At 43.3% G+C, this 23,298-nt stretch overlaps 1 protein-coding gene across 10 annotated transcripts in view; it reads left to right on the top strand.

The window, feature by feature from the left end:
* Nucleotides 1-4,339: 4,339 nt before the first annotated feature.
* The window catches only part of MICU3 (mitochondrial calcium uptake 3), a 189,842-nt gene continuing 170,883 nt past the window's right edge, over nt 4,340-23,298 (top strand). For 6 of the 10 annotated variants that reach the window (XM_077279698.1, XM_077279700.1, XM_077279695.1 and 3 more), the window contains exon 1: nt 15,062-15,383. In XM_077279698.1, coding sequence (XP_077135813.1) covers nt 15,099-15,383 — 285 coding nt within the window. In that variant the 5' untranslated portion in view covers nt 15,062-15,098. Of the gene's footprint in view, nt 4,391-15,053; nt 15,384-23,298 lie in introns of those variants that run through there. The other 4 variants (XM_077279702.1, XM_077279694.1, XM_077279703.1 and 1 more) reach the window with 4 other exon arrangements.

Genomic DNA, 23,298 nt, shown 5'->3' with positions numbered 1-23,298 from the left:
TCCCCATCGGGAACAGAAGGACCCGGTACCGAGTACCCCGTTGCCCTGACGTGGGGGTGCTCCACATCCTTACCCCACGAGGCGAGGACTTGCTTAGAGCCCCCGACCGAGGAAGATTGACAGTCTTCTTGTGTTTATTCCATTTTCTAATAATTGTGCCAACAGTTGTTGCCTTCTCCCCAGGCTGCTTGCCAATTGCCCTGTAGCCAGGCTCGGACTGGGGCACCGGGACACCGGTGAATCCTCCGGTGGGCCCCGCCCCCAGCCCCTGCCTCCTTCATTTGTCCCTGCCCTGCATGTGGTGGTGCACAGTTTATTATTGTATAGCCGGCGGCCTGCGCACATGCTGTACTGAAGAGAATGTGAAGTGCAGCGCTGTGCAAGCAGCCGCACGGCAGCTGCTCGCTCCTTCACATCTGAAACTGAAATGATCACTCTCTCATCTCGCACTGGCCTGCTGCCAAGTCTGTGCTCAGAGGCTCAGTCTAGAGCGGCCCGTGCGCAGCGCGAGTGCCGACCGTCACCTCACTGACTTCAGCCAGACACAGCACAGTCCGAGGAAACAGCTGACTGTGTGACTCAGAGTCAGAGAGGAGAAGACAGGGAGGGACACACGCACATGCACGCACTGTCTGCACTGAGTCTGCAGTCTGCACTGTTCATCATCACCGACCTGTTTATTGTTCCTTTGCCCGCCCTCGACTCCGCCTCTTCATCAGTAAAACTCTGTGGTCTGACTGGAGTCTGGACTAAGGGTGTACATTTCTAATGCTGATTGGCTGACAGATGCAGGCAGGAGCAGCCAATCAGCATTAGTTTTCTTTGTGTGACCTCACAGGTCAGGTCACAGCACACCTCAATGAGCTGTGCTGTGATTGGTCGTCTGTCCTCCTGCCCAAGCAGCACAGGCACACAGGCGCGCACTGTCTCCAATACTGTGATTGGAGAGGCTGCCTGGAGCTGTGAGGGATGACGATCGCAGCCAGTCAGTAAGGTGTAAGTAAAATATGCCTGCAGGCAGCCTCCAGCATAGTTTGAGACACTGAGTCAGTTATGGGAGGCCCCCCTGCAATCTGAAGGTGACACAAGGTGGGGGTCCCCCATAGAAAATTTCTAATTTCCTGTGGTCCCCTCCCCCTTCCCCACTGTCTCCTAATTTACTGTGGATCACCTCTCCCACCATTTCACCTCTGGGGAAGGGGGCCCTCAGGAAATTAGATGAAACAGTGGGGAAGGGCCCGGGGGCCCTCAGGAAATTAGGTGACGCTGTGGAGAAAGGGGCACACAGAAAATTAGGTGACACAGTGGGGAAGGGGGCCCTCATGAAATTAGGTGACACAGTGGGGAAGACGCTCTCAGATATTTGACCCCTTCACAACATCCGCCTTACATGTATGGCGCATGTTAAATGCCATGCCACTGTCAATCTCTGACAGCCGCATTAAACATGTGGCGCCGACATGTGTGTGCATCAGGCCGGCATCACACTCACTCAGCATATGAAAATACTGTCCGTTTTTTACGGCCTTAATACGCAGAAATGTTCCCAAAACAGTGGTCCGTATGTCATCCGTAGGCAGGGTGTGTCAGCGTATTTTGCGCATGGCATCCTCCGTATGTAATCCGTATGGCATCCGTACTGCGAGATTTTTTCGCAGGCTTGCAAAACCGACAGTCAATGGATCCATGGGCTCAAATGTTCGTAAAAACATATATACAGTAAGTATATATATATATATATATATATATATGTCATTGAGACACACATATATTAATATTTCATACAGCGCTAGCAAGCAGAAAAGCCGGTATTTCAATTGCCGGCTTTTCATTTCTCCTTCCCAAACCCGACATGATATGAGACATGATTACATACAGTAAACCATCTCATATCCCTTTTTTTTTTTGCATATTCCACACTACTGTTAGTGGTGTGTATGTGCAAAATTTGGGCGCTGTAGCTTGTAAAATAAAGGGTAAGGCTGGTTTCACACTTGCGTTTTTATCTGCATGCGTTTTTAAAAAAAAACGCATGTGTGAAAAAACGCATGTAAACGCGGTAAAACGCATGCGTTTTTTAGACGCATGCGTTTTTATAGAAAAACACAAGAAAACAAGAAAAAAACAAAAAACCCTACCCCTAACCCTAACCTGAAATACGTGGCACTGAAATACGTGGCACTGAAATACGTGTATATATGTATACAGGCTCGGACTGGCCCACCGAAAAACCGGAGGATCCTCCGGTGGGCCCAGGCACTGACACCTGCTGGCAGGGCCCCCACGGCCGCCCCCCACCCACCCTCCTTGAAGACGATACTCACCCTGCTCCAGCGATGGTCTCGGCGTCTGCTCTGCACTGCATCTTCTTCCTGCTTGTGCGGTCACGTGGTACCGCTTCATTAAGGTCATGAATATTCATGACTTTAATCAGTATCACATGACCGCACAAGCACAAGCAGGAAGAAGATGCAGTGCAGAGCAGACGCCGAGACCATCGCTGGAGCAGGCAGCAGGGTGAGTATCGTCTTCAAGGAGGGTGGGTGGGGGGCGGCCAGGGGGCCCCCGGAGCAGTGGGGGACACTGGGGGGGCAGAATGCTGGACACACACTGGGGCAGATTGCTGGACACACACTGGGGCAGAATGCTGGAGACACACTGGGGCAGAATGCTGGAGACACACTGGGGCAGAATGCTGGAGACAAACTGGGGCAGAATGCTGGACACACACTGGGGGCAGATTGCTGGAGACACACTGGGGCAGAATGCTGGAGACACACTGGGGCAGAATGCTGGAGACACACTGGGGCAGATTGCTGGAGACACACTGGGGCAGAATGCTGGACACACACTGGGGGCAGATTGCTGGACACACACTGGGGGCAGATTGCTGGACACACACTGGGGCAGCATGCTGGAGACACACTGGGGCAGAATGCTGGAGACACACTGGGGCAGAATGCTGGACACACACTGGGGCAGATTGCTGGACACACACTGGGGCAGAATGCTGGAGACACACTGGGGCAGAATGCTGGAGACACACTGGGGCAGAATGCTGGAGACACACTGGGGCAGAATGCTGGAGACACATTGGGGCAGATTGCTGGACACACACTGGGGGCAGATTGCTGGACACACACTGGGGCAGAATGCTGGAGACACACTGGGGCAGAATGCTGGAGACACACTGGGGCAGAATGCTGGAGACACGCTGGGGCAGAATGCTGGAGACACACTGGGGCAGAATGCTGGAGACACACTGGGGGCAGATTGCTGGACACACACTGGGGCAGAATGCTGGAGACACACTGGGGCAGATTGCTGGAGACACACTGGGGCAGAATGCTGGAGACACACTGGGGCAGAACGCTGGAGACACACTGGGGGCAGAACGCTGGACACACTGGGGGCAGAACGCTGGACACACTGGGGGCAGAACGCTGGACACACTGGGGGCAGAACGCTGGACACACTGGGGGCAGAACGCTGGACACACTGGGGGCAGAACGCTGGACACACTGGGGGCAGAACGCTGGACACACTGGGGGCAGAACGCTGGACACACTGGGGGCAGAACGCTGGACACACTGGGGGCAGAACGCTGGACACACTGGGGGCAGAACGCTGGACACACTGGGGGCAGAACGCTGGACACACTGGGGGCAGATTGTTGGACACACTGGGGGTAATATGCTGGACACACTGGGGCAATATGCTTGACATACTGGGGCAGATTGCTGGACACACTGGGGCAGATTGCTGGACACACTGGGGCAGATTGCTGGACACTGGGACAATATGCTGGACATACTGGGGGTAATATGCTGGACACACTGGGGTAGATTGCTGGACACACTGGGGGAAGGACTGGAGGCATGGGCAGAATGTAGATACAGGGCATGATTGGAGACACGGGGCAGAATGAAAGACATGGGGCAGGATTGAATCATGGGGCAGGATGGATACGATGGAGACAGATGGGGCAGGATGGGGAGATCATATGGGGTAGAATGGATACTCATGAGGGCAGGATGCGAGAACATATGGCTGGAGCCAGGAATGAGATAAACGGGGCCAGGGTGGGGAATATTATTACCATAGGGGCTAATTAAGGGATATTATTACTGCAGTGATGTATTTATTTTATTTTTTGAGTATACTGTTTTAATTGGGGGGGGCGATCCTGTTACTGTGTAGAGTGACACTATTGTCGCCTTTTTTTCTTCATGTGGTGTAATGTAGAAGTTGTGAAAAATTAAGTAATGTGTTCTGCAAGCGGAGCTCGAGATAACTGTGTTATTTCCTGCAGAAATGAGTCCTGGCTGGAAGAAATGATGACGGTCTGTGCTGGATGAAAGATGAAGGACTTCACCTAGAGACGTCACTGGTGAGTCAGTGTTACCTATACACTGACACTATACACTGTATACTATATACAGAGCTCCTGTGTATAATGTCACCAGTGATCACTGTATTACCTATACATTATATACAGAGCTCCTGTGTATAATACCACCAGTGATCTCTGTATTACCTCTACACAGACACTGCATACTAAGTACAGATCTCCTGTGTATAATGTCACTTAGGCTGCCGTCACACATTCAGTATTTGGTCAGTATTTTACATCAGTATTTGTAAGCCAAACCCAGGAGTGGGTGATAAATACAGAAGTGGTGCATATGTTTCTATTATACTTTGCCTCTGATTGTTCCACTCCTGGTTTTGGCTTACAAATACTGATGTAAAATAGTGACTAAATACTGCTAGTGTGACAGCAGCCTTATGGTGATAGTATTGTGTTTTTTTTTGTTTTTTTTTATTTCTGATCAGTATTGTAGTATTCAGTCACTATGTGGTGGTAATATGTGGTCTGGAAATGGTGTTGTGGTATTTGTCCCTTGTATGTGCTATTTGGTCACCAAGTGGTGGTAATATGTGGTCTTGACATGGTGCGGTGGTATTTGTCCCTTGTATGTAGTATTATTCGGTCACTATGTAGTCTGGTCATGGTGTGGTGGTATTTCTTCCTGTATGTGGTAATATTGGTCTTGGTATAGTGGATTGTGTTGTGTATGGCGGTCATTTGTTCTCTCTGATATTAATTAGGAGAAGATTCTTTATTTCCATTAGAGTTTTAATGCTTTGTACACAGCGGCGGTGAGGCACTTACAGGGGGTTTCCTGTGGAAAAAAGAAATCACCTCTCCACAGGATAAGTGATAACGTATTGATTGGTGGGGGTCTGACTGCTTGGACCCACTCAGCAAAATGTGGAACTTTTTATCCCCATTTGACTGGAGTGGCATGTCCGACTAGATCACTGATCCATTCATTCCCTCAGTGGCTGCACTTGTTTTTTTCTGGAAGCCCCAAAGAGAATGAATGGAGCTGCGGTCAGAAATCCCACCTGCCGCTGCATTTTAAAATAGTGATAAAAGTGTCCTGTCAGGGATAAAACTTCCCCAGTTTCTAATGGTCGGATCTAAGCGATCACCTATCCTGTGGAGCCCATGGATCAGTGATAACTTGTTTTACCAAGAACCACATTAATGTAAACTACCGTAATTATACATCCCAGTTATTGGGGCACACGGTAGATGTGCAGCAGCCGCCGGTGTTTTACAGCCGATGCTCCACTATAATGACAGATATTTGCATATAGCTGTAGTGTGGGCCCCTAGAGTCCATTCCTCTGGTGGGCCCCAGACACCCCAGTCCGACGCTGCCTGTAGCCCATCCCAGCCTTGTGCAGGTCTTCAATTTTGTCCCTGGTGTCCTTCGACAGCTTTTTAGTCTTGGCCATGGAGGAGAGGTTGGAGTGTGATTGATTGTGTGGACAGGTGTCTTTTATACAGGTAACAAGTTCAAACAGGTGCAATTAGTACAGGTAATGATGAGTGCAGAGTAAGAGGGCTTCTTAAAGAAAAACTAACAGGTCCGTGAGAACCAAAATTCTTCTTAGTTGGTAGGTGATCAAATGCTTATTTCATGCAATAAAATACAATTAGTTATGTAAAAATCATACAATTTGATTTTCTGGATTTTATTTTTAGATTCAGGCTTTCACAGTTGAAGTGTACCTACGATAAAAATCATAGACCTCTCCATTCTCTGTAGGTGGGAAAACTTGCAAAATCAGCAGTGTATCAAATACTCATTTTCCCCACTGTATATACTCAGGTCAGTATATATTATGTATAGAGCAGAGAACACTATAGATACATATATACAGTATCCATAGTGTCCTCTGCTCTATACATCTTATATACTGACTATATACATACAGGTCCTTCTCAGAAAATTAGAATATCATCAAAAAGTTAATTTCTTTAAGTTTGTCAATACAAAAAGTGAAACTCAAATTATATAGAGTAATTACAGAGTGATCTATTTCAAGTGTTTTTTTTTCTGTTAATGTTGATGATTATGGCTTACAGCCAATGAAAACCCAAAAGTCATTAACTCAGTAAATTAGAATACTTTATGACACCAGCTTGAAAAATGATTTTAAAATCTGAAATGTTGGCCTACTGAAATGTATGTTCAGTAAATGTACTCAATAGTTAGTCGGGTCTCCTTTTGCATCAATTACTGCATCAATGCGGTGTGGCATGGAGGCGATCAGCCTGTGGCACTGCTGAGGTGTTATGGAAGCCCAGGTTGCTTTGATAGCAGCCTTCAGCTCATCTGCATTGTTGGGTCTGGTGTCTCTCATCTTCCTCTTGACACTACCACATAGAATCTCTATGAGGTTGAGGTCAGGCCAATCAAGAACAGTGATACTGTTGTTTTAAACCGGGTACTGGTACTTTTGGCAGTGTGGACTGGTGCCAAGTACTGCTGGAGAATGAAATTTCCATCTCCAAAAAGCTTGTCAGCAGAGGGAAGCATGAAGTGCTTTAAATTTCCTGGTAGACGGCTGCGCTGACTTTGGTCTTCATCAAACACAGTGGACCTACACCAGCAGATGACATGGCTCCCGAAAACATCACTGATTGTGGAAACTTCACACTAGACCTCAAGCAGCTTTGATTCTGGCCCCTCCACTCTTCCTCCAGACTCTGGGACCTTGATTTCCAAATGAAATGCAAAATTTTCCTTGTGGAGTGTGTCAATGACTGCCTGCTGGACATCTGTTAAGTCAGCAGTCTTCCCCATGATTGTGGAGCCCACTGAAACAGATGAAGGGACCTTTTTAAATGCTTAGTAAGCCTTTGCAGGTGTTTTTTGTTAATTATTCACATTTACTGAGATAATGACTTGTGGGTTTTCATTGGATGTAAGCCATAACCATCAATATTTACACAAATAAACACTTGAAATAGATCACTCTGTTTGTAATTACTCTATATAAAATATGTTTCACTTTTTATAATGAAGAACTGAAATGAATTAACTTTTTCATGATATTCTTATTTTCTGAGAAGCTCTTGTATGTACTGTATATAGTCAGTATATATGATTATATGATGTATAGAGCAGAGGACAGTATGGACAGTGTATATATGTATATAGTCAGTATATATGATGTATAGAGCAGAGGACACTATGGATAGTGTATATAGTAACTATATATGATGTATAGAGAAAAGGACACTATAAATAGTGTATATAGTCAGTATACAGTTAAGTCCATATATATTTGGACAGAGACAACATTATTCTAATTTTGGTTATAGACATTACCACAATGAACATTTTATTTAAAATTGTTTAATCTGTCCAATTACTTTTGGTTCCTTTAAAAACAGGGTGGCACATGTTAAGGAGCTGAAACTCCTAAACCCTTCATCCAATTTTAATGTGGATACCCTCAAATGAAAGCTGAAAGTCTGAACTTCAACTGCATCTGAATTGTTTTGTTTGAAATTCATTGTGGTAATGTCTATAACCAAAATTAGAAAAATGTTGTCTCTGTCCAAATATATATGGACTTAACTGTATATGATGTATAGAGCAGAGGACAGTATGGATAGTGTGTATATGTATGCAGTCAGTATATATAATGTAAAGAGCAGAGGATTAGTGATGAGCGAATATACTCGTTACTTGAGATTTCTCGAGCACGCTCTGGGGTCCTCCGAGTATTTTTTAGTGCTCGGAGATTTAGTTTTTCTTGCCGCAGCTGAATGATTTACATCTGTTAGCCAGCATAAGTACATGTGGGGATTCCCTAGCAACCAGGCAACCCCCACATGTACTTATGCTGGCTAACAGATGTAAATCATTCAGCTGCGGCAAGAAAAACTAAATCTCCGAGCACTAAAAAATACTCGGAGGACCCCAGAGCGTGCTCGAGAAATCTCAAGTAACGAGGATATTCGCTCATCACTACAGAGGATACTATGGATAGTGTATATATGTATATAGTAGCATATATGATGTATAGATCAGAGGACACTGTGGATAGTGTATATGTATATAGTCAGTATATATGGTTTATAGAGCAGAGGACACTATGGATAGTGTATATATGTATATAGTCAGTATATATGATGTATAGAGTAGAGGACACTATAGTGTATATATGTAGTCAGTATATATGGTGTATAGACCAGAGGATACTATGGATAGTATACTGTATATGTATATAGTCAGTATACACTCACCAGCCACTTTATTAGGTACACCATGCTAGTAACGGGTTGGACCCCCTTTTGCCTTCAGAACTGCCTCAATTCTTCGTGGCATAGATTCAACAAGGTGCTGGAAGCATTCCTCAGAGATTTTGGTCCATATTGACATGATGGCATCACACAGTTGCCGCAGATTTGTCGGCTGCACATCCCAAAGATGCTCCATACAAGGCAGGATGGATCCATGCTTTCATGTTGTTTACGCCAAATTCTGACCCTACCATCCGAATGTCGCAGCAGAAATCGAGACTCATCAGACCAAGCAACGTTTTTTCCAATCTTCTACTGTCCAATTTCGATGAGCTTGTACAAATTGTAGCCTCAGTTTCTTGTTCTTAGCTGAAAGGAGTGGTACCCGGTGTGGTCTTCTGCTGCTGTAGCCCATCTGCCTCAAAGTTCGACGCACTGTGCGTTCAGAGATGCTCTTAGGCCTACCTTGGTTGTAACGGGTGGCGATTTGAGTCACTGTTGCCTTTCTATCAGCTCGAACCAGTCTGCCCATTCTCCTCTGACCTCTGGCATCAACAAGGCATTTCCGCCCACAGAACTGCCGCTCACTGGATTTTTTTTCTTTTTCGGACCATTCTCTGTAAACCCTAGAGATGGTTGTGCGTGAAAATCCCAGTAGATCAGCAGTTTCTGAAATACTCAGACCAGCCCTTCTGGCACCAACAACCATGCCACGTTCAAAGGCACTCAAATCACCTTTCTTCCCCATACTGATGCTCGGTTTGAACTGCAGGAGATTGTCTTGACCATGTCTACATGGTAAATGCACTGAGTTGCCGCCATGTGATTGGCTGATTAGAAATTAAGTGTTAACAAGAAGTTGGACAGGTGTACCTAATAAAGTGGCCAGTGAGTGTATATGATGTATAGAGCAGATGACACTATGGATAGTGTATATATAGTCAGTATATATGATGTATAGAGCAGAGGACACAAAGATTCAAAGATTCAAAGAAGCTTTATTGGCAGGACCAAATGCACATCAGTTTTGCCAAAGCAAGTGTATAGAGGCAATAGGGATAGGGACTGTGGGGATGTTGGGTAGGAGCTGTAGGGGAGGTGGATGGGGGCAGATCCAGGGTGGGGGCTATAGTCCATGGCATAGGGGAGGTGGATGGGGGCAGATCCAGGGTGGGGGCTATAGTCCATGGCATAGGGGAGGTGGATGGGGGCAGATCCATTGTGGGGGCTATAGTCCATGGCATCATAGTTCTCTTTCTCGCAGTCTATGACATTCGCTCACACACCGCGCTGCTATGTCCACTGCTCTCTCTTCTTCTCCCAGCAGGATATATGTCTTCTCTTCCTCCTTCATGGTGATGAAGTCCGGGAAGAGATGTGAGAGTCTATGGACACTGTGTGTATATATGTATATAGTCAGCATATATGATGTATACAGCTGAGGACACTATGGATAGTGTATATGTATATAGTCAGTATATATGATGTATACAGCTGAGGACACTATGGATAGTGTATATATGTATATAGTCAGTATATATGATATACACAGCTGAGGACACTATGGATAGTGTATATATGTATATAGTCAGTATATATTATGTATACAGCTGAGGGCACAATGGATAGTGTATATATGTATAGAGTAACTATATATGATGTATAGAGCAGAGGACACTATGGATAGTGTATATATGTATATAGTCAGTATATATGATGTATACAGCTGAGGACACTATGGATAGTGTATATATGTATATAGTCAGTGTATATGATGTATACAGCTGAGGACACTATGGATAGTGTATATATGTATATAGTCAGTATATATGATGTATACAGCTGAGGACACTATGGATAGTGTATATATGGATATAGTCAGTATATATGATGTATAAAGCAGAGGACACTATAGTGTATATATGTAGTCAGTATATATGATGTATAGACCAGATGATACTATGGATAGTATATATGTACATAGTCAGTGTATATGATGTATACAGCAGAGGACACTATGGATAGTGTATATATGTATATAGTCAGTATATATGATGTATAGAGCAGAGGACACCATGGACAGTGTATATATGTATATAGTCAGTGTATATGATGTATACAGCAGAGGACACTATGGATAGTGTATATATGTATATAGTCAGCATATATGATGTATAGAGCAGAGGACACTATGGATAGTGTATATATGTATATAGTCAGCATATATGATGTATAGAGCAGAGGACACTATGGATAGTGTATATATGTATATAGTCAGCATATATGATGTATAGAGCAGAGGACACTATGGATAGTGTATATATGTATATAGTCAGCATATATGATGTATACAGCTGAGGACACTATGGATAGTGTATATATGTATATAGTCAGTATATATGATGTATACAGCTGAGGGCACAATGGATAGTGTATATATGTATAGAGTAACTATATATGATGTATAGAGCAGAGGACACTATGGATAGTGTATATATGTATATAGTCAGTATATATGATGTATACAGCTGAGGACACTATGGATAGTGTATATATGTATATAGTCAGTGTATATGATGTATACAGCTGAGGACACTATGGATAGTGTATATATGTATATAGTCAGTATATATGATGTATACAGCTGAGGACACTATGGATAGTGTATATATGGATATAGTCAGTATATATGATGTATAGAGCAGAGGACACTATAGTGTATATATGTAGTCAGTATATATGATGTATAGACCAGATGATACTATGGATAGTATATATGTATATAGTCAGTGTATATGATGTATACAGCAGAGGACACTATGGATAGTGTATATATGTATATAGTCAGTATATATGATGTATACAGCTGAGGACACTATGGATAGTGTATATATGTATATAATCAGTATATATGATGTATAGAGCAGAGGACACCATGGACAGTGTATATATGTATATAGTCAGTGTATATGATGTATACAGCAGAGGACACTATGGATAGTGTATATATGTATATAGTCAGTATATATGATGTATACAGCTGAGGACACTATGGATAGTGTATATATGTATATAGTCAGTGTATATGATGTATACAGCTGAGGACACTATGGATAGTGTATATATGTATATAGTCAGTGTATATGATGTATACAGCTGAGGACACTATGGATAGTGTATATATGTATATAGTCAGTGAATACGATGTATACAGCAGAGGACACTATGGATAGTGTATATATGTATATAGTCAGTATATATGATGTATACAGCTGAGGACACTATGGATAGTGTATATATGTATATAGTCAGTGTATATGATGTATACAGCTGAGGACACTATGGATAGTGTATATATGTATATAGTCAGTATATATGATGTATACAGCAGAGGACACTATGGATAGTGTATATATGTATATAGTCAGTATATATGATGTATACAGCTGAGGACACTATGGATAGTGTATATATGTATATAGTCAGTGTATATGATGTATACAGCTGAGGACACTATGGATAGTGTATATATGGATATAGTCAGTATATATGATGTATAGAGCAGAGGACACTATAGTGTATATATGTAGTCAGTATATATGATGTATAGACCAGAGGATACTATGGATAGTATATATGTATATAGTCAGTGTATATGATGTATAGAGCAGAGGACACTATGGATAGTTTATGTATGTATATAGTCAGTATATATGATGTATAGAGCAGAGGACACCATGGACAGTGTATATATGTATATAGTTAGTATATATGATGTATACAGCAGAGGACACTATGGATAGTGTATATATGTATATAGTCAGTATATATGATGTATACAGCTGAGGACACTATGGATAGTGTATATATGTATATAGTCAGTATATATGATGTATACAGCTGAGGACACTATGGATAGTGTATATGTATATAGTCAGTATATATGATGTATACAGCTGAGGACACTATGGATAGTGTATATATGTATATAGTCAGTGTATATGATGTATACAGCAGAGGACACTATGGATAGTGTATATATGGCTATAGTCAGTATATATGATGTATACAGCTGAGGACACTGTGGATAGTGTATATATGTATATAGTCAGTATATATGATGTATACAGCAGAGGACACTATGGATAGTATATATGTATATAGTCAGTATATATGATGTATACAGCTGAGGACACTATGGATAGTGTATATATGTATATAGTCAGTATATATGATGTATACAGCTGAGGGCACTATGGATAGTGTATATATGTATATATGATGTATACAGCAGAGGACACTATGGATAGTGTATATATGTATATAGTCAGTATATATGATGTATACAGCTGAGGACACTATGGATAGTGTATATATGTATATAGTCAGTATATATGATGTATACAGCTGAGGACACTATGGATAGTGTATATATGTATATAGTCAGTATATATGATGTATACAGCTGAGGACACTATGGATAGTGTATATATGTATAGTCAGTATATATGATGTATACAGCTGAGGACACTATGGATAGTGTATATGTATATAGTCAGTATATATGATGTATACAGATGAGGACACTATGGATAGTGTATATATGTATATAGTCAGTGTATATGATGTATACAGCAGAGGACACTATGGATAGTGTATATATGGCTATAGTCAGTATATATGATGTATACAGCTGAGGACACTATGGATAGTGTATATATGTATATAGTCAGTATATATGATGTATACAGCTGAGGGCACTATGGATAGTGTATATATGTATATATGATGTATACAGCAGAGGACACTATGGATAGTGTATATATGTATATATGATGTATACAGCTGAGGACACTATGGATAGTGTATATATGTATATAGTCAGTATATATGATGTATACAGCTGAGGGCACTATGGATAGTGTATATATGTATATATGATGTATACAGCAGAGGACACTATGGATAGTGTATATATGTATATAGTCAGTATATATGATGTATACAGCTGAGGGCACTATGGATAGTGTATATATGTATATATGATGTATACAGCAGAGGACACTATGGATAGTGTATATATGTATATAGTCAGTATATATGATGTATACAGCTGAGGACACTATGGATAGTGTATATGTATATAGTCAGTATATATGATGTATACAGCTGAGGACACTATGGATAGTGTATATGTATATAGTCAGTATATATGGTTTATAGAGCAGAGGACACTATGGATAGTGTATATATGTATATAGTCAGTATATATGATGTATACAGCTGAGGGCACTATGGATAGTGTATATATGTATATATGATGTATACAGCAGAGGACACTATGGATAGTGTATATGTATATAGTCAGTATATATGATGTATACAGCTGAGGACACTATGGATAGTGTATATGTATATAGTCAGTATATATGGTTTATAGAGCAGAGGACACTATGGATAGTGTATATATGTATATAGTCAGTATATATGATGTATACAGCAGAGGACACTATGGATAGTGTATATATGTATATAGTCAGTGTATATGATGTATACAGCTGAGGACACTATGGATAGTGCATATATGTATATAGTCAGTATATATGATGTATACAGCTGAGGGCACTATGGATAGTGTATATATGTATATATGATGTATACAGCAGAGGACACTATGGACAGTGTATATATGGATATAGTCAGTGTATATGATGTATACAGCTGAGGGCACTATGGATAGTGTATATATGTATATATGATGTATACAGCAGAGGACACTATGGACAGTGTATATATGGATATAGTCAGTGTATATGATGTATACAGCTGAGGGCACTATGGATAGTGTATATATGTATATATGATGTATACAGCAGAGGACACTATGGATAGTGTATATGTATATAGTCAGTATATATGGTTTATAGAGCAGAGGACACTATGGATAGTGTATATATGTATATAGTCAGTATATATGATGTATACAGCAGAGGACACTATGGATAGTGTATATATGTATATAGTCAGTGTATATGATGTATACAGCTGAGGACACTATGGATAGTGCATATATGGATATAGTCAGTGTATATGATGTATACAGCTGAGGGCACTATGGATAGTGTATATATGTATATATGATGTATACAGCAGAGGACACTATGGACAGTGTATATATGGATATAGTCAGTATATATGATGTATACAGCTGAGGACACTATGGATAGTGTACATATATATATAGTCAGTATATATGATGTATACAGCTGAGGACACTATGGATAGTGTACATATATATATAGTCAGTGTATATGATGTATACAGCTGAGGACACTGTGGATAGTGTATATATGTATATAGTCAGTATATATGATGTATACAGCTGAGGAGGCTTATGCTGGGTCTCAGTCGCGCAGTTACACGGGTGACAGCTCCTCTCGCGATGTTTGCTCCGATCTCGCCCCCTCCCCCGCTGTCACTCCCGCAGATGGCTGCTCTTCGCAGGCTCCTCCGTGCCCAGCACCAGCTATGCCCACCGGCACACACCCGGCTTATGTCCGTACACAGCCCGGGCTCTGCCTCCCGCTCCTCCGCGCTGTTACTGGTGTCCGGAGCAGCCGGGGCAGGATTGGCATTGACGTGCTATGCCATCTATCGTGACGGCGGCGTTCACAGCTGGAGAGAGCGACTGCATCGCGACATGGGTCTGAGGTCGTGGGAAGGTCTGAGAGGGGCCGGCATCCTGATGCCTGTCAGTGCCGCCAAGGAGACGGTAAGAGGCGGGTACCCGGGTGTACATGTCTATGTGGGGTGGTGCGAGGTGGTGTATAGCCTGCCCACTGGGCACTGCCACTGCTCTGTCACCGCCCGGACCCGTATATACCGGGGAGGGCATCAGCCCTGTATACAGCACCATGCCGTTATATACCGCCACCTGCTGCACCTGTCACTGGGGGGCACCGGATGTGCCAGGCTGTGTACATAGCCCCTCATGTACCACACACACCGCTGCAGACTGTATAATACAGGGGAGGGCATCACCCCTGTATACAGCACCATGCCGTTATATACCGCCACCTGCTGCACCTGTCACTGGGGGGCACCGGATGTGCCAGGCTGTGTACATAGCCCCTCATGTACCGCACACCGCTGCAGACAGTGTATAATACAGGGGAGGGCATCACCCCTGTATACAGCACCATGCCATTCTATACTGCCACCTGCTGCACCTGTCACTGGGGGGCAAGGGATGTGCCAGGCTGTGTACATAGCCCCTCATGTACCGCACACCGCTGCAGACAGTGTATAATACAGGGGAGGGCATCACCTCTGTATACAGCACCATGCCATTATATACTGCCACTGCTCTGTCACCGCCCGGACCCGTATATACCGGGGAGGGCATCACCCCTGTGTACAGCACCATGCCGTTATATACCGCCACCTGCTGCACCTGTCACTGGGGGGCACCGGATGTGCCAGGCTGTGTACATAGCCCCTCATGTACCACACACCGCTGCAGACAGTGTATAATACAGGGGAGGGCATCACCCCTGTATACAGCACCATGCCATTCTATACTGCCACCTGCTGCACCTGTCACTGGGGGGCAAGGGATGTGCCAGGCTGTGTACATAGCCCCTCATGTACCGCACACCGCTGCAGACAGTGTATAATACAGGGGAGGGCATCACCTCTGTATACAGCACCATGCCATTATATACTGCCACTGCTCTGTCACCGCCCGGACCCGTATATACCGGGGAGGGCATCACCCCTGTATACAGCACCATGCCGTTATATACCGCCACCTGCTGCACCTGTCACTGGGGGGCACCGGATGTGCCAGGCTGTGTACATCCCCCTCATGTACCGCACACCGCTGCAGACTGTATAATACAGGGAAAGACATCACCCCTATATACAGCACCATGCCATTCTATACTGCCACCTGCTGCACCTGTCACTGGGGGGCACCGGATGTGCCAGGCTGTGTACATAGCCCCTCATGTACCGCACACCGCTGCAGACAGTGTATAATACAGGGGAGGGCATCACCCCTGTATACAGCACCATGCCATTCTATACTGCCACCTGCTGCACCTGTCACTGGGGGGCAACGGATGTGCCAGGCTGTGTACATCCCCCTCATGTACCACACACCGCTGCAGACAGTGTATAATACAGGGGAGGGCATCACCCCTGTATACAGCACCATGCCGTTATATACCGCCACCTGCTGCACCTGTCACTGGGGGGCAACGGATGTGCCAGGCTGTGTACATCCCCCTCATGTACCGCACACCGCTGCAGACAGTGTATAATACAGGGGAGGACATCACCCCTGTATACAGCACCATGCCGTTATATACCGCAGGGCAGTGTACATAGCCCTCATGTGCCGCACACCGCTGCAGACAGTGTATAATGTTAGGGAGGGCATCACCCCTATATACAGCCCAGCACCATGCCATTATATACCGCCACCTGTTACTGGGGGGCACCGGATGTGCCAGGCGCTTACTCTTATACATACCATGTCATTTTTCCGGTTGCTTTTTTCTGGCCTGTAGAAAAAGAAATGGTAAAAATACCGGCGACAAAGCAGCTTGTAAGCTGGAAACCCCAATGATCTGCTCCGACGTTCAGGACGGATCAGCTGCGGTTCCTGCTGATGTAATGGGAGCTCTATGGGCTCTGCCTCCGTCTACCCCTCATTTTATGGAGGCTTTTCATTTGGTGACCGTGACAACAAATTGCCAGTGTGCTGATATTCTCCGTTGAGGCGCTGCATGGAGACACAATACTGTAGCTCCATACATCATTTAGCTGTACAATACATCATCAGATCGGAGAGCCTGACACTCGGCGCTGCCATCAATCATCTGCGGCAGCCAAGCTAAACAGTACAGGTGCCATCACTCTCTGGTGGACTTTCCCAGCTTCTATTCTCTTCAATGGGAGCCGATGTGCAGTACCTGAGAACGGCCACTATGCAATGTATGGCGCTGTGATGTTCGGCTCCATCCACAGTTTACATCTGGCGTCTGCCGGAGCTGGACACAGCTGATTGGAGGGGCTTCTCCTAAAAATGGGGTGACTTTCTCAGATTAGAACGGGTAATCTACAGACCAACAGACTTACTATAATGTATGCTGGAAATGATTGAGCAAAGCGCTAGTGGCGCACACACGGTGAGAGACGTGCCCAACGTAACGAAGACTTAGGCGCATTGTAAACTGATGTGCTTCTTATTAAGACTGGCGTAAAGTACTTATGCCGCGCTAAACAAAAACGTACCTAATTCTTACTGGAACAGATTAGCACTTTAAAAAATAAACCTAACGAAAATGTACTCCACAGATTCCGCAATATACATGCACATCAGGCTGATGTCTCGGGGGCTGTAAGTGCCCCCACAAGATCTGTAGTAGGAGCTTAGTTGGATTGCTTTCTCCATACCTCATTTCTGTGGATTAGTGCTAGTGCTGATACTGCATTTTAGCCTATTACATGCCACAATCAATAACGACCTCAGTATCTGGATAATTAGATAGATGGAGGGCACTCACTGTCACCCATCACCCCAACCACCATCTCACAATCATAGGTACCGATATGTTGCTATGACAGCCTGTTACTTAATAGTTTCCCCCGTCTGTCATCTTACTGCCCCTAATAGACCCTGCCTAAGGCCTGATCGAATAGAATGCCTTTCAGCAATATTTTTCTAAGTAAACTACAGACATTGTCATGTTGCCGTTGTTATACTGATTAGAAGCACAAACGTGTTCCTCATCATAGAGACTGTTTGTGCTTCGTGGTGGCCTGTGGGCAGGTCTTTCTTTGGTTTCTCTGGCTTAGAGAAGGAAGATAGAACCCTGCCTACAGGCTGTCCCGGAGCACAGAGGCGTCACATTAACTGAAAACTGATTACAGCAACAAGAACCACAAGACGGATTTCTTCACCCTAGGTATCCTTTTTATCAGTTTATCACTGCCAACCTGACAATGCCTGTACCACCAATATCCTGGTTCACTTTAAGTCCCCTAGTGAGACTAAAATATAAAGAAAAAATAAATAACATTTAAAAAAAAAATATGAAAAACTGGTTTCACGTGTAAAAAAAAAATGCTTTAAGTAAGCTAAAGTAAGAACGCTTTAAAAATAGAAGTGTTAATAGTTTTTTTATGAATTAACAAAATGCAAAGTGAATGAACCAAAGAGAAATCCAAATCAGATCAATATTTGGCATGAACACCCTTTTGTCTTCAAAACTGTATCAAAGCAGCAATTCTCTAGGTACTTGTCGCTTGTACACAGTTTATGAAGGAACTCAGCAGGAGGTTGTTCTAAAAATCTTGGAGAACCAACCACAGATCTATTGTGGATGTCGCTTGTGCAGTTCCTTCTGTCTCTTCATGTGACCCCAGAGAGATTTGCTGTTAAGCTCAGGGCTTTGTGGGGGCCATATTATCACTTCCAAGACTCTTTGTTCTTCTTTATTGTGAAAATTGTTCTTAAACCTTTAATGACCTTTGACATACTTGTACGTCAAAAATCGTAGCTCTACTGAGCCTGCATCTTTCCCCCCCTGCACATAACAGCTGATTTAATTAGCCATCATGTTCCTTTAACAGCCGCGGGTGGAGTGGAGCTCCACCCCTGCTGTTAATCTGTTAAATATCGCTGTCAATCTCTAACTGCAGGATTTAACATGCGCCACAGGGGATGCATTATTGCACGCTCCCATTGGCGCACTCGTGATAGCATTCATAGGAGATTGTGATTTTGGTTATACATGTACAGCACAAGCGATCAGATGATCGCAGCTGCAAATCCCCTAAGGCGACTAAAAATACACAAAAAAATGGAGAAAAGAATGTTTTTAAAAATATGAAAAAAAGTTCAAATCACCTCCCTTTTGCCCTGTGAAAAAAAAAAAACAATAAAAAAATTCTGATAAATTCCGATCTATCAAAATGTAAAATAAATTAATTTGATCAGTAAACAGCCTAGGCAGAAAAAATATCAGAACGCCAGAATTATCTTTTTTTGGCCACTGCAATATTACTCCAAAATGGTGAAATGTCAGCTCAGGGGGAAAAAACCCTCACACAGACCCAGATCCCAAAAAATGAAAACGTTACGGGTCTCGGAAAATGGCGACACAAGCAAAAAAAAAATTAACAAATTTCCACATTTTTCTTCACCCCTTAAATAAAAAAAACTATACTTGTTTAGTGTCTGCATACTTGTACTGACCTGGGGAATCATATTGTTTTGTCAGTTTTTCCATGTATGAACATGGTAAATAAAAAAAAAACCAATTGTGGATATGCACTTTTTTTTTCGAAATGTCAACACACTTGGATTTTTTTCCCACTTTCCAGTACATCACATGATAAAATGGAGGGTGTCATTAAAAAGTACACCTCATCCCGCAAAAGACAAAAATGAAAAAAAGTTATGGCTATGGGAGGAAAAAAAGAAAATAAGAAAACGGAAAATTGCAAGGTCGTGAAGGGGTTAATGACACTGGCTGTATGTTTGGGATTGGTGTCATGCTGCAGAATAAATTTGGTTCCATGATTGTGTTCCATGACGGATAACTATCTGCCTGGATCTCTCAACATTGAGGACACATCAATCTTCACAAAATCTGCAACTCCATTTCTTGAAATGCAGCCCCTAACCTGCAAGGAGCCTCCACCATGCTTTACTGTTCCTGCAGACACTTAGGGTATGTGTCCACGTGTTTGACGCTGCGTGGGGCCGCAGCGTCAAACACGCAGCGTCCAGATGTTCCAGCATAGTGGAGGGGATTTTATGAAATCCCGTCTCCACTATGCGTGGTAACACGCATCCTTCGGCCCTGCGACTCCGGACATGCTGCGCGTCTTTTAAGATCGCAGCATGTCCGTGTACCTTGCGGCGATGCTGCGCCGCCACAAGGTATAACACAGGGCCCTATGTGTGGGGTGCGATGATCCCAGATGTGTGCAATGAACACATCCGGCATCATCGCATCACAGAAGGGGGCGGAGCGGGTTTGCCGCTCCGACCAAACCGCCGGCCATCCTGAAGGTGGACACATACCCTTATTGTGCCGCTCTCCGGCCCTTCAGCAACAAGCTGCCATCAGTCCAGAACGCCTGCTGCTATTTGTCTGCTCCCCAGTTAGGCTATGTACACACATTGCGTATTGGTGTGAGGATTTTTCCGCACTGCTTTTACAAAATCCGCAGGTAAACCACACTGCGGATTACCCACAGATTTGCCTCAGATTTTCCGTGGTTTTTGTGCGGATTCCACCTGCGATTTTACACCTGTGGATTCCTATTGAAGAGCAGGTGTAAAATGCTACAGAATCCGCACAAAGAATTGACATGCTGCAGAAAATACACCGCTGCGTTTCCGCGCGTTTTTTTCCGCAGCATGGGCACTGCGGATTTTGTTTTCCATAGGTTTACATGGTACTGTACAACGCATGGAAAACAGCTGCGAATCCACAGTGGCCAATCCGCAGCGTGTGCACATAGCCTTATTGTGTTTTTGTCTATAATTGAGTCGCTTGGCCTGGTTTCTTTGTCAGAGATTTGTTTTTTGGCCACAATTCTTCCATAAACACCACTTCTGTCCAGACTTCTCCGAACAGTAAATGGGTCTTGCTGGGCCCCACTGGTTGTGACCAGTTCTGAGCTGATGGCAGTGCTGGACATCTTCCAATTTCGAAGGGAAGTAAGAACCTTTCATCTCCTGCACAAAGTTTTCATGGCCGACCAATGTGTCTACTGTCCTTAACATTTATTGTTGCGTCTTTAAAAGACTTTCAACCGCATATTATTGACCTCATACTCTGTTCTGAAGTCTTCGCCTGAGAGAGACCTTGCTGATGCAGTAGAATTACCTTGTGCCTTATCTCAGTCTTTCCATGGTGTAAGATTTGTGACATGGAACTCTCTTCTACAACCTCACCTCTATAGCAGAGCTTGGCTGTTTCTCACCCAGCTTTAAGCCTTCTACACAGCTGTTTCTGTTTTGGTTAATGACTGTTTTTCAACCTACATAAGAAAATGACAATGAATATTACCTCTTTAATATAATTTGTTACTCACACGCCTTGTTATAATCCTACAAAATTTCTGACTTTGTGTAAGTATACCTAGAGGAACAGGTGGTGTTTTTAAGGCAAATGGCTGCCACACCATATATTGATCTGATTTAGATTTTTCTTTTCTTCACTTACTTTGCATTTTGTTAGCTGATAAAAAAATAAACTACTACCACTGATATTGATGAAAGCTTTTTTACTTTGCAGAACATTTTCCACACCTGCCTAAAACTTTTGCACAGTGCAGTATTTAAAAAAAATCTACATGTCATTGGCACAACTACTTGTGAATAAACACATCTAATTCGCACTTTGAAAGCCAGAAAAAAAGATTAAAAAAAAAAAAAAAAACAATACCCAAACTGGTGTTTTTTTTACTGTCTACCTGTTAAAAAACTCTCTAAAAATTGCAGAAAAAATACTATGGACCTTAACATGGCTCAAATAAAAGCTTGTTCTGCAAAAAAAAAAAACACTTGCAAGCTCTATCGACAGAAAAGTGAAAATGTTAGGGGTCTTTTGTACTAACGTAACTATATATATATATATATATATATATATATATATATATATATATATATATATATATACACTCACTGGCCACTTTATTAGGTACACCTGTCCAACTTCTTGTTAACACTTAATTTCTAATCAGCCAATCACATGGCGGCAACTCAGTGCATTTAGGCATGTAGACATGGTCAAGACAATCTCCTGCAGTTCAAACCGAGCATCAGTATGGGGAAGAAAGGTGATTTGAGTGCCTTTGAACGTGGCATGGTTGTTGGTGCCAGAAGGGCTGGTCTGAGTATTTCAGAAACTGCTGATCTACTGGGATTTTCACGCACAACCATCTCTAGGGTTTACAGAGAATGGTCCGAAAAAGAAAAAAAATCCAGTGAGCGGCAGTTCTGTGGGCGGAAATGCCTTGTTGATGCCAGAGGTCAGAGGAGAATGGGCAGACTGGTTCGAGCTGATAGAAAGGCAACAGTGACTCAAATCGCCACCCGTTACAACCAAGGTAGGCCTAAGAGCATCTCTGAACGCACAGTGCGTCGAACTTTGAGGCAGATGGGCTACAGCAGCAGAAGACCACACCGGGTACCACTCCTTTCAGCTAAGAACAGGAAACTGAGGCTACAATTTGTACAAGCTCATCGAAATTGGACAGTAGAAGATTGGAAAAACGTTGCTTGGTCTGATGAGTCTCGATTTCTGCTGCGACATTCGGATGGTAGGGTCAGAATTTGGCGTAAACAACATGAAAGCATGGATCCATCCTGCCTTGTATGGAGCATCTTTGGGATGTGCAGCCGACAAATCTGCGGCAACTGTGTGATGCCATCATGTCAATATGGACCAAAATCTCTGAGGAATGCTTCCAGCACCTTGTTGAATCTATGCCACGAAGAATTGAGGCAGTTCTGAAGGCAAAAGGGGGTCCAACCCGTTACTAGCATGGTGTACCTAATAAAGTGGCCGGTGAGTGTATATACAGATTGCAGTTAACACATCAGGCAAACTGATAAAACAGTGGCAGAATTGTTGGTCTTTGTACATTCCTTCCCCTTC

The sequence above is a fragment of the Ranitomeya variabilis genome, chromosome 1 (assembly GCF_051348905.1).
Source record: "Ranitomeya variabilis isolate aRanVar5 chromosome 1, aRanVar5.hap1, whole genome shotgun sequence".
Lineage (NCBI taxonomy): Eukaryota > Metazoa > Chordata > Amphibia > Anura > Dendrobatidae > Ranitomeya > Ranitomeya variabilis.
Note: the sequence above shows the minus strand (reverse complement) of the source record. Positions and strands in the feature narration are given on the sequence as shown.